The sequence below is a fragment of the Cryptomeria japonica genome, chromosome 5 (genome assembly GCF_030272615.1).
Source record: "Cryptomeria japonica chromosome 5, Sugi_1.0, whole genome shotgun sequence".
NCBI lineage: Eukaryota > Viridiplantae > Streptophyta > Pinopsida > Cupressales > Cupressaceae > Cryptomeria > Cryptomeria japonica.
Genome location: NC_081409.1, coordinates 795,677,911 through 795,690,273, shown reverse-complemented (window position 1 = coordinate 795,690,273; position 12,363 = coordinate 795,677,911). Strand labels below are relative to the sequence as shown.

The 12,363-nt window shown below is 35.7% G+C and overlaps 1 protein-coding gene across 5 annotated transcripts in view; it reads left to right on the top strand.

Moving 5' to 3' along the window:
* Nucleotides 1-261: 261 nt before the first annotated feature.
* Nucleotides 262-12,363, top strand: part of LOC131074470 (disease resistance protein RPV1) — a 73,040-nt gene continuing 60,938 nt past the window's right edge. For 4 of the 5 annotated variants that reach the window (XR_009372730.1, XM_059221746.1, XM_059221749.1 and 1 more), the window contains exons 1-3: nucleotides 262-373; nucleotides 692-760; nucleotides 884-1,216. Coding sequence is in view for 2 of the 5 variants with exons in the window: in XM_059221749.1 (XP_059077732.1) it covers nucleotides 269-373; nucleotides 692-760; nucleotides 884-1,216 (507 nt within the window). In the remaining 3 variants the exon portion in view is untranslated. Of the gene's footprint in view, nucleotides 761-883; nucleotides 1,217-12,363 lie in introns of all 5 variants that reach the window. The other variant, XM_059221747.1, reaches the window with a different exon arrangement.

The following is a 12,363-nucleotide window of genomic DNA, read 5'->3' as shown; positions in this document are numbered from 1 at the left end:
ACGCATACAATAATTTGCGTGGAAGAAACGCAAGCCAGAAAGCAGTTCATAAGATTCTGTGTACTAAGCACTTTCTCACTTCACTCTTCTTTCTTTTTTCCACGCGGTTTCGTACGAAGTAACAGCCACTCAATCTACGCCTTGTGTTTCTGCCTTCTTTCGGTACAAGCTGGCCCCACCTCCTTTTTTTTCTGCCTTTCTTCTGCAAATCACTGTACGCTTTGATCATAGGTGTTTTGTTAACCTTGACAGTAAAAATTGCATAGAAATGCATGACCATTTAAGGGATTTGGGAAGAGACATTGCAAATAAACAACCACCTTGCCGACTTTGGTTTCCTCAACAGATTATTGATATTCAAAAACAAGTCAAGGTAAAATTAATTTAATTTAATTAAATTACTAAACAAAAGTAAAATTAATTATTCTTTTAATATATCATTAATGAATACAAAACAAACTTTTTTATTACACATGAATGTTTTAATGGATGAAGTTTTATTATTTTACAGTGAAATAGCTGTCCAAGAAACTTGTATCTAGCCAGACGTATTTTATGATCGAATAACTCAAACAATTTCACAATTTACTCTGGCTGAATAACTGTGTGTTTGAACAACCTTGATAATAGTGTTGGCTCTATTAAATCTTATATATCATAATTTTTTATTTTGTATTTTTCCCCTCTTCAGAAAAGAAGCGGCATTCACGGAATAATCACGACCTCAAACCAAGTAATGACTCGTTTTGAGGATTTTGAGGTTTGTTTCCTCACGTCTTGTTTTTTTCTCTACTTCTGGTAATTTTAATTGTCTGTATAAATTAATAACTGTAAATTTTTATTCTATTTTATTTTCTGAATGTTTCAAGTTATTTCTCTTTAGGAATTACCAGCAATGATCAGAAAAGATAAGGAGGTTGAGGAGTTTCGTTTTTCCTGCTCGCACGGAAAACTCATGGTGAGCACAAATGGAGGAATTCGATCGCTCGAACCCTCTTTACTTGGACTAAAATATTTAGTGATTAGTGGAGATTTTTTTAATCAAGAAATGGGTGATATATCAAGAGAGCTGGTCTGGCTTCGCTGGTTCCAAATTGGCAGGCGAGATCTTCCGTCAGGGCTTCCATTGAAAAAGTTGAGGGTTTTAGAACTCTATGAAGAAAGGTATGGAGGGGTACATCACTTAGAAGAGCTGTGGGGGAAGAGTGACGATGAGGTAAGCAGCCTCCATTTTGCCTGTTTTAAATGTATATTTCACTCCCTTTATAATTGTTGTTTCTTTACTCGGAATGTGCTGTAGGCCCCACTTTGATATACATGTAAACTATTAGGCAAATGTGTGTCAAAGTAAACAAGTAGTTAATTTAATGTGAAATCATAAGAATATCCATCTTTCATGGAGTAATAGATCATTCTTGAATTGTTTTTGTCATGATGTTCATGCATGACATTAGATATGTATATCTTTAATTTTAATCTAATTAGACATTAAATAAAATCAAACCCTGCCACTTATTAAATCAAAAGGTTAATGTTTCAATCCCAACTCTAACTCCAATATTCTATATAATCAATAATAATTCATTTGAGTTTCCAAGTTCTACCTTTCTTTTAGAGCTAGATGACTCCTTGTCCAACCCAAAGGAAGAAGGAGGACAAGTGGGCGTGTTTAGCTCTGTAATAGTGACAGAGGATGAAGGCTTAGGGGAAGAGAATTCCTCACTAGAGAGCTAAGAAAACCTAAACAAAGTGAATCCACTAGCATAAGTCGCCAAAGGGTGGAGGCGGGGAAAGGGGGTTGAACAAGCATAACGTTTCTGTGGGGGCAGGGGGCCAAATGATAATCATAAAGCCTATAAATTAAGCCCTGGTGGAGGAAAATTAGAGTTTTTCATTCATTCTTGGGGTCAAGGGCATCATTAATAGAACTCTCCATAGAATGGAGTAGTTCTAAAAGGGCAAACAAAGCAAATCATAATTCCTAGTTCAACAGAGGGAAGTGATAATAATAAAAAATCTTATGGTATCCCTCCAACATAAAGTATTCCATAATTAGGAGACATACTATATCCCAGGGATACTTGAGCTCCTCTTTGTCGAACCCACCTTGAAGTTTAACCACAACCTCCTTTCCTTTGAATAATTTGTTAAGTCCTTCATTGTTGGCAGTATGACTACTATGTTTCCATCTTCTCCCTTATAGGGATAGACTGTTGGCTTGGGCAATGACTTCCTCTGTGATCTCAAAAGATATTCTACCCACTATAACTCTTTTGTTGTTCCATGAGGCCGCAAACTGCATAAAAAGTTGTTCATCATGACCTCTGAGGCATTCCATGAATTCTACCACTTTGCCCTCAACACAGTAATTCTAGACCACGACACCCTTCTTGAAATCATCTAGATTATTAGGCTCATAGGGAACTCTATCCCTTCCCATGGTTGAATTGTAGGTGCAGATAGCTAAATTTTTTTCCTTAGCCCTGAGCGTAGGCACAGTATTGGAGAAACAATGCCTTGTAAATTTTATTTTTTTTTGCCATAAAAGATTGGGATGTCATGCAAGCTTTTTGTGAAATAATTGCTACAGTAATTCCCCTGACAAAGAGAAGCTTGCTAAGTGTAGCCACAGCCTTTCGAAGAGACATTAAAAATAATAAGCACCGCCTCAAAGTTGAAGCATGAAAAACCATCATTAACAATGCCACCACGTGTCAAAAAATCCCCAACTTGCCTTCCAGATGCATAGTCTTCCACATGAACCACATGATTCATTGTACAGGTGGATTGTATCATCATGAGATACAAGAGGCAATGCAAAATAATGATACTAGGGTGAGCATTAAGGTTTGCGGCACAAGTGGCTATCCATCTAAGATGATTGTTAGTGCCATTAGGTAGGATTTTATACCCTTTTAAATTTAAAAATTCCCTCCTCTAGCACTCTTTGTCAGTTTCAAGGGAGAGGGGAAAATAGCCAAAGAGGTACGTATCCATTGGGAATTTCATTGCTAAGCTCTCCTTCAATAAGGAGTCTCATACGGGAAGGCAAGGAGTTACAGTTTCTCTAAAATCTTAAACATTGTCCATGGAGCCCGAGAGCTGCCCATGGGGGCTTCACTGGCTAGGCAATATTATATCACATGCATTCATATTTGGGGGTTTAATATCCCAAAAATGAGGGTACAATATATTTCCTATCGGTGAAAATAGGGGAGTTTTTAATTGGGGCTATGAAAAAAAAAATATTTGGTCAAAATAGGGGGGATTTTAAGTCAGGTTGTGTATTGGGAGGGGGTGACAAAAAAGGGGTTTAAAACAATTTTTTTTGAAAATAGGGGGACTCTTCAGTATGCCATGAACACACTTGATATAACTCAGGTTCACTAAGTGAATCCCTTGTGGAGCTACCATAGCATCTACCACCCCGTTACTTTCCCTATAGACATAGTTTAATAGAAAGGAGTCAAAGGAAGATATAAGACTGAAAATATCTCTGATGATACCGTCAATTGATGAATTGATTTTGTTCAACTCTTTAACAAAATCAATTATTAGTTTAGAATCCCCTTCTATAAAAATAACCTGAACACCAATAGAGAGTGCAATACAGAGGCGCCAGGCCAGTGCCATAGCTTTATCTTGATTGCTAGAACAACAAATCAAATTACCAACATAGGCTACAACTATCTCCCCAGTAGGAGATATTAAAACTCCACCCTTGAGCACCATACCAAGTCTTGCAACATCGTCGAAGTTGAGCATGATGTAACCTCGGTTAGGTGGTGTCCATTTGGTATTTGACCTACGAATGTGTTTAAAATTATCAAAAGTCGCAAAGGACTGCGAGAGGTTCCACTTGAACACAAATTCATAATCAGAAGTGGATGGGGGATCGGGGGGCAATTTAACAGAAGTGATAGATAAAGTCTCCAACAAAAGTTTAAGAAATCCTCAGAAGATGCACTCAACCAAGGCTTCAGTATCTTAGAAAATCATATTATTCCTTTCTTTCCAGATATTCTAGATCAATTGTGGTGGTATTTGTTTCCAAAGATGAAAAATTAGGGGGGCTGTGAGTTGAGATTTCCCATTCTTGCATAAGTTGAATCAAATTTTCATTCACAAATCAATGAACTTTGAATTTTTGGCAGACCATCCCCATATCCCTGGTTCTAGCAAATTCACAATGTAGGAAGAGATGTGAGGAGTTTTCAACATCCGATTTACATAGGACACATTTGTTAGGGAACTAGAACCCCCTCTTGGAGATATTGTTAAGCGTGAGGATTTAATTGTGAAGGGCCACCCACCAAAAGAAATTAATTTTGGGGATAAGGTGAGGATTCCTAAATTTGCATCCTCTAATTTGGGGAGTTATTGATCCTTAGGAAACTATGATAGGTAGATTTAATAGAAAAAATTCCACTTGAGTTCCATTTCTAGATAATTTTATGCTCTCTAGGGAAAAGGGGTAACATGATCATTTCCAGCATAACCTATAATTCACAAGTAGCAAGTAGAAGACGGGGTTGATCTTGGAAACATGCAGAGATGTAAGGAGTTTCCATAGAAGAAGTCTCAAAATCACAAGCCAAAAAACTCCATGGTGGAGCGATAAATCCTTCTAAGGGAAGGGGAGGAAACCAATGGTTTGTCTCCCAACCAACAGTCTTCCTAGAATCGAATATTTCTCCCATTGCCAATGAGCCATTTCATACCCTAATTAACAATGTCTCTGCATTTGAGAATATTATTTCAGATTTTGGGTCCCTATTTTGAGAATATTATTCCAGATTTTGGATCCCCTAGGGACCCATTGCACCTCTAGGAACTTGTAGAAGTTGTCTTGGGATAGGTATTTAGTGCACATAATGTAGTTCCCCATTTAGTGTCTTGACAGACCAATATCCAAGCAGTTTTAGCCATAAGAGTCTTATTAAAATGAGAGATTTTTCTAATCCCCAACCCACCATAGCATTTTGGGACACAAAATTTGTCCCAGCTAATCAAGGCAAGCCTCCTCTTTTCTTCCATGCCCATCCAAAGGAAAGTCCTTAGGATGTTTTCTAATTTCTCAGCCATTCAAGTTGAGATTTTAAAAAGAGAGAGGAAGTACACCGGGATCCCCTTGAAGGAAAGAAGCCACGAGCTAAAGTTTCCCTATGCTGCTTAGAAGTATACCCTTCCACCAAGGCATTTTCTTCTACAATCTCTCAAGAATAGAGACCTAAAAAGAGTTAGAAACTTCCTTCATAGTTAGAGTTAGTCTAAGGTATGTGCCCAAGAGGGATGCAATCTGACACCCCAAAATAGCCTTGACCTTGGTTTAGAGCCTTTTTGTAGTGGGGAAGAAATAAATGTTACTTTTTTTATAGTTGATATGCTAACCCAAGGCATCGACATTGAATTTGAGGAAAGTTTTCCATTTCCTAGCCTCAACCATAGAGGAAACTCCTAATAGAATGGTGTCATCAAAAAAATGCTGCAAGTTCATAGGGGGAATCGAGGAAGCATGTTTGATACCCAATAGAGTTCCCTTATTGATAAGGGAGTTGAAGTTTCAACTTAAAACCTCAGCCAAAAAATATAGAGGTAGGGAGATAGGGGGTCACCCTGTCGAATCCCTCTAGAGGCCTCAAAGAGTTCTCTAGGGACCCTAATCAACAAGACAGAGTATCTGACCACAAAAATGCATTCTCTAATGAGATTTAGCAACTTGTCTCCAACCCCAAGTCATCTAAGGACCTTAAATAAGAAATCCCAATTCACTCTATCATAGGCATTTGAGATATCCATCTTGAACACCATACCAGGCCGGTGACTTTTATCCATTGAGTGAATTACTTCATGTGTGACAATGGCCACATCCAAGATTTTCCTTCCTAGAATGAAACCTTTTTGGCAGGTGCTTAAATAATATTACCCAGGATTGGTTTGATTTTGTTGATGAGAACCTTAGAGAAGATTTTATACACCTTATCATAGAGACTGATGGGTCTAAAATCCTTAAGAAGAGAAGGTTCTTGTGTTTTAGGAATTAAAGGAATAAAATTATTGTTTAACTTATTTAGCAACTTTCCCAATTTAAAGAAGTCCTTGGTGGCCAAAACAATATTAGGTCCAACAATCTCCCAGAATTCTTGGAAGGTGGTTGGGGGGGAGCTGTTTGGTCCAGGAGCCTTGAAAGTTAAAAGCACCCATAGAGAAAATCACATCCCTAACTTTCATCTCAGTGACCAGTGCCATTAAAATATCATTATCTTCCTCTGTTAGAGGGGTGAGGAGGCATTGGAGTAGAGAATCTGCAATAGAAACAATTTTGTATCAATTTGAAGAATCTATTTAGGATTTTTGTTTTTGTTATGTTTACTAGGGAGGGGATGGTCTTTTTTTTTGGAAGTCAGTTTATGCCTTGAACTCGTCCCAATGACAGTTAGGACCCTAAGATTTCTACAACAGGATCATCTAAATTTGTATATTTCTTATTTATAGTTTTTACTACAACTCATAATGATAGGTTGGATCTAGTCCTTTTGAGGCCAAGTAGAATGAGCATACACATTTATTTTTCATATTGTTCATTTTCTTCATTCAAAATATTGGCCAATAACTACCTGAGTATGAAAGAGCATATGTTGTTTCCCATTGTTGAGAAGGCATTTCAGACTAGGGTTTCTATCACACCAACCGAGCTTGGAGAAATTCTCTTGGTGAATCATTCTCCAAGTTGGGCACTATCTTTTAGTGTCGAAGGATAGGTCTCTTTCATCAACTTTAAGAAATTCCATCATTTATTCAAGAGGCATACAAAACTTGAAACATGAGTGGTGCTATGAGACCCATCATTAAAGAGCAACGATGTTGCCTCTTCAGCTATATTACCATTGAGTTTGAACAATTATTTTTGTTACCAAAGTGACTTACATGTAAATTCAAACTTCAAGAGTAAGGTTTTATCGAAAAAAGGTGTTAGTGAAGACATAATTGAAGGGATATTCGATGACATATTCTTTAAAGGATTTTGGCTGGATTGAATTCCAATTTCACACTGTCGTTTCTCAATAAATTGGGTTATGTCTGAAGACTCCAGGCATCTATACCATTTCAAATATTCTTTGTCATTGCTTCCTTCGACGTTTTCTTATATAATAAGAGATTCGAGACATTCTTTGATTTTACTTTGATTCCATGTTCTATTATTTGCTATGATGTCTCAACAACATATTAGTTAGATTACTTATTGTAATTTTTGTTGTCCAAGAGAAGTTAAAAAAAAAATATAATATCAAGTTTGGAAACATCAGAGATCTAGAGTTTAGGTGCCTATTTTGATTTTCAAGAGCAGATGATAAGTCGAGGATTTAATATTGGGATTGTTTTGCTTAATTACACTACTATAAACTGGCACAAAATGTGGTTTACTAATTATTAACTAGCACTTGCACCAAAAGGGGGTACAAGGGTTAGGCCAATAGTAAGATATAGATGAACTAAATTTGAGATGAAGATGTTGTCACATCATTATTAGATAAATAAGTAACCAATGGAAAAAATACTAATTGTATACACTATTAAACAAATTTACAAATCCTTAAAACCCAATCAACCCAATAACATATTTCACGATTGAAAACTTTAAGATATCTAATTGTGTGTATGTTGGAGTTGTACTTAAATTCCCTTGTAATGTATATTGCTCCCACCTCATGCAATTTTGCCTTGTTATACTCGATTACATTTTGGACTACTCATTCTTCATTCTCTCAAAATATTGCAATTCTTATTTAGCATCAATTGATTCCAATTTAGATTGTAGATTCAATCAACATATATCTTTTTTCTAAGGTGGTTGTAATTCTGCTAACATAGCAATAATGAACTAGTTCTGGCTTGCCTTTTGTCTATTTCTTACAAAAAATTGCACACATTGTTTTTAAAAATTAACTTAATTCACATATATTTGTTGATGTTAAAAGGCAAACAACTTCAATTGTTGATTTATCCTTGATTTGGTTGGATATTTAGCATGAATGATTATACATTTATTATAGATCCTTTAAGAATACTATACCAATCAATTGTTTTGAATGGACTATTTTATTTCATGAAAAAAATATTATATTTTATATTTTTTAGGTCAATAGAATTTTTGTCAATGATAAACTAATATGAATTTGAATATATCTCAGTAAATTAGTAGAACTAAACTTGCCTCTTAATAAGATTTAATAGGACACTACAAGAAACCTCAAATATCATTTATAGAATGTAAGTTATCGATTATAAATTAATCAATCTATAATAAAGCAATCACCTATAATTACCCCCAACCACAAACCAGGGTATTGCCTTAGTTCCTTATAAGGAAGGTGGACTATGACAATATGAAATTGAATTTAAGCCTAATACAATTTTCAGTTGTGTCATCAATAGATAATATCTATCCCCATTTTTGGGCCCTCAGGCATTGTTTATATGCAACCTCAATATTAATGCAAATGGTGGAGAAAAAGCTCATTCCTTCTTATGCTTGATATTACATTAGTGTAGTGGAAATAGTGTTTTAAGCTTTTATGAAACCTCAAAATTTTGCTTCAAGTCTCCTCCACCCATTTAGCAAACACAAAAGTACCATCACAAAAGTAAGATGAAATTTGCTTTGTGTAAAGGATTTGTTTAAGGGCAACTCTTATGCTATGTTCCATAATGATTTGTAATTAAGGATTACAAAATTAAATTTGCACTTCACACAAATTATGGATTTTCTTGATTGTAAACAAGATTGTATGACTATTTTCTTTAACCGTTCAAATTATGGAACTGGGTTCATTTAATCAGTTATCAATGTAATGACATACTAATTAACAACTCATGAAGTGAAATCGATATTTTGAAATCAACCAAAAAAAGAAGAAAGAGACAAAAACCGATTTGATAATGGAGTTCACCAAATGTTCGGGCTACGTCTTCGGGTTTACTGAAATGTGGTGCCACTCAATTATTTGATGTGAAGATCAAAAGGCTTTGTTACATCACAATATAGCCTTCAGATTACAAATTAATCCTTTTCCACCTTATGGAAAGATTGTAGCATAACTGCTGCACTTTCCAATCCAGGTTTTTACAAAGAATCTCTAATTTGCATGTACATAAACCAACATAATAATAAATGGAGAATAAACATAATCCATTCGCAAATATTCAATTTGCACACAGGTCCAAGACCTATTCAACTTGCCTCTCCATTTCTCTTTGGAGTTCTTCATGTCGAAGACATTGGGGCTTACATTCATGCAAACCTTGAGGATCTTGGGAGTTCACAACTGTTAAATCTATACTCTAATAAGTTAATAGGAGATGATTTCAGACAAACCAAAATTTAAGGTGTTGGAGAGAAAAATTTCATTCAAGTTGTCAAGTTCCCATTGTTCGAAGAAAGTGAATGGGTCCAGTATGTGTTGAGAAGGATTCATGTTGAATTCATGTGGTTTAACACGACATTCATGATCACCAAGGAGGCAATCAAGGTTGTAATAGGTTTGAGCTCATACGGTAGTTTTCCCACTCTGAGAAATGTGAAAAATCAACTTGTTATTGATGCAACCAATTCTAAATTTGATAAGAGGGCTATGACAATTAATGACATAATTGAGCCCGATGTAAAGTTTGATTCAATGGTTGTAATCACTTATAAGATTTATCACTCCAACTGTGACAATTTTGTATTAGGTATTGAAATCTATGCTGCTTATGAGATGATGAAGGAAAATGTAGAGTATGATCTATGTGAGCTACTACGGAGCCAACTAATGGAGAATATAACCAAGATAATTAAGGACAAGAAGAATACATTCAAGCATGGCACTCTGATCTTGTGCTTATTCTTTTACTTCATGAATGAGGTTTCGGGAGTTGGAAGTGTCCAATGGACTAATCTCAAGCCAGTAGCTGTTCAAATCAGGGAATAGTTATATAGGATTGACAGTAAGGCCCGAAGAACTTGTCTTTGGGGTTATTTTAAGAACTTTCAAATTTTGATGTAGGATAGGGAAAGAATCCCTAAATCAGTTGTAGAGAAGTACAAGGATACAATATGCTTCATGGTTGATATTGATCAATGCTTAATGGAAGCAGTGGAGCCCAGAATAGTTTGGATCATGCTTATGGAGTATGAAGTTGATTCTCAGATTCTGGAGTTGTATGCTCAACATCTATTGTGTAAGACAAATGCCACTTTAGAGGAAAGATTTGGCACTTTTGTTGAGAAATATTTGTACTTGCATTCACAATTTAAGAAACCAAAAATAGTGAGGAAGGTGAGGAAATATGTAGAGGATTATACAAAGATCATTGGCATTACTGTAGAAGCAGTTAAGGAAGCCAGGAAGAAATCTAGGCAAGCTGCAGAGAAGAAACCAGTCAAGGTTGAACTAGCTAGTCCAGAAGCTTCCTCCACCAAGTCAAGACAAACTAGAAGCTCTGCACCCTCCTTTAGTTCTCCTAAGCCAGGTAGTACTAAGAAATTACATGCTGAATCATCTGGGAAAGAAGGGAAGAGGAAGAAAGCTAAAAGCTCAAGGGTGTATGTCACAGTTGAAGATGACGAGGAGACAAAATCAGATGAAGTTGTGAAGAAGTTCAAGATCATGGGCACAAAAGCATCAAAAGTCTCTAAGGATAATCCCTCCGGTGAAGAGAAAGGAAGCAATAAAATGAAGTTAGATTCAGACAAGCCTAGTATGTCAGTTAATGATGTTGAAAAATCTATAACTATGCAAGGTAATTTGAAGCCTCTTTCTAAATTTTATGATAAGTTTGATGATGCTGGTAAGAGAATACTTGAAGAAGCCACTATTAAGTATTTGAACACATTAAATAGGGTTCTTGTTGAAATAATTTATTAGATTCCTAAAAGCCTATATGATATTTTAGAGATGAGGAGAGTTAGTGCTAAGGCTGAGGATGAGAGACTAAAAGAGAATGTCTTGACTAGTCTATGCCCTATGATATTGGTAGAAGAAATGAACAAAATAAACAAAGAAGCTAAAAAGGAGTTTAGGAGCAAAACCAAAATTAATAAGCTAATGAGTGGGAAAACTGGCAAAGTTATTAAAGAAATAAAGAATATCTTCAAGTCATTTATAGACATGCATAATCTTTATGTTGTCTTAGAAGAACCCCATGATGGTGATGATTCATCTGTTTCGGATGTTCAAGAATTGCATTCCAAAGTTGAATAGGTTGAAGTGAATGTTTCTCTTGGTTCAGAAGGAAGAGTTTAAGAAGTGAATAAAGATGGTGAAGAGTCAGTCAAAGTAGATAAAGTTGAGGATACTTAGAATCCTCTGGTTCAATCAAATGTAGAGTCACTAAAAATATCCGTGGAGACCGAGACTCCAACAAAAGAAGATACAGAGAAGGTGGTAGAAGAGAAGAAGGTTGATACCATAGAAACTGTCATTAATGCAAGATACACTACAGGGGTAGTGAAGGAGTTTTTGAACAAAGGATAAACTGGAATTGGATGACCGTGAATTGACTCAAGGGCTATGTATTTGGCCTCTCTTTCTCCAATTTAAAAGTTGAAGTTAGCATTATTTTCTCAAGCCAAGACAATAGAAGAGATTCTGAAATCTCATATTGGAGACAATGAACTACTTGGTCTTGCATCTGGTACCTTGGAGAAGATCATGCCAATGTTTTTTAAAGACATGTCTAATTCTCCCTCCAGTCAGCTAAAGAGCCTAGTTAACTCTATAAGTACTCACTTTGAGTCTTTAGAAAAAATAACAGAAGCTAGGGTCCAGAATGAGTTTGATATTGAAATATTAAATATATTGAAGGAGATGATTGCCAATGATAGGATCTTGCTAGACACTTGTGTAAAGAGTATTGAAAATGCCTTGACGCAGTGTCTACAAATCTTGTTTATCAATTTCTAAATTTGTTGAGGATATTGAGAAGTAGATAAAGGAGAGTGAGAACCAGTTTTCAACTATTTCTCAGTCCTTTGATCCCTTGACTATTTCTATGGCCAGTCAAGAAGGTCAAGTTATATCTTTACTTGACAAGATTAAGAGCTTAATGCATGATAAGGATAAGATTATTGGTAAATTTTGTGAGCTTCAGAGTCTAATTGCTCCTAAGTTGGAAATAATGTTTAGTGCTTTAAATGAAGCCAAAGATGCCATGGCCACCAATGATACCACAGATCTTTAGATGACAAAGATGCAAGCATATCTCTTTGGTGTTCACATCTTAGTTTTGGAGTGTCTTAATAAATGTTGGGACAATGATTTGAACTTATTGAAGAACATTTTTGTAAATGTATATAAGTTCATGTAAGGTAGAAAAGTCTTG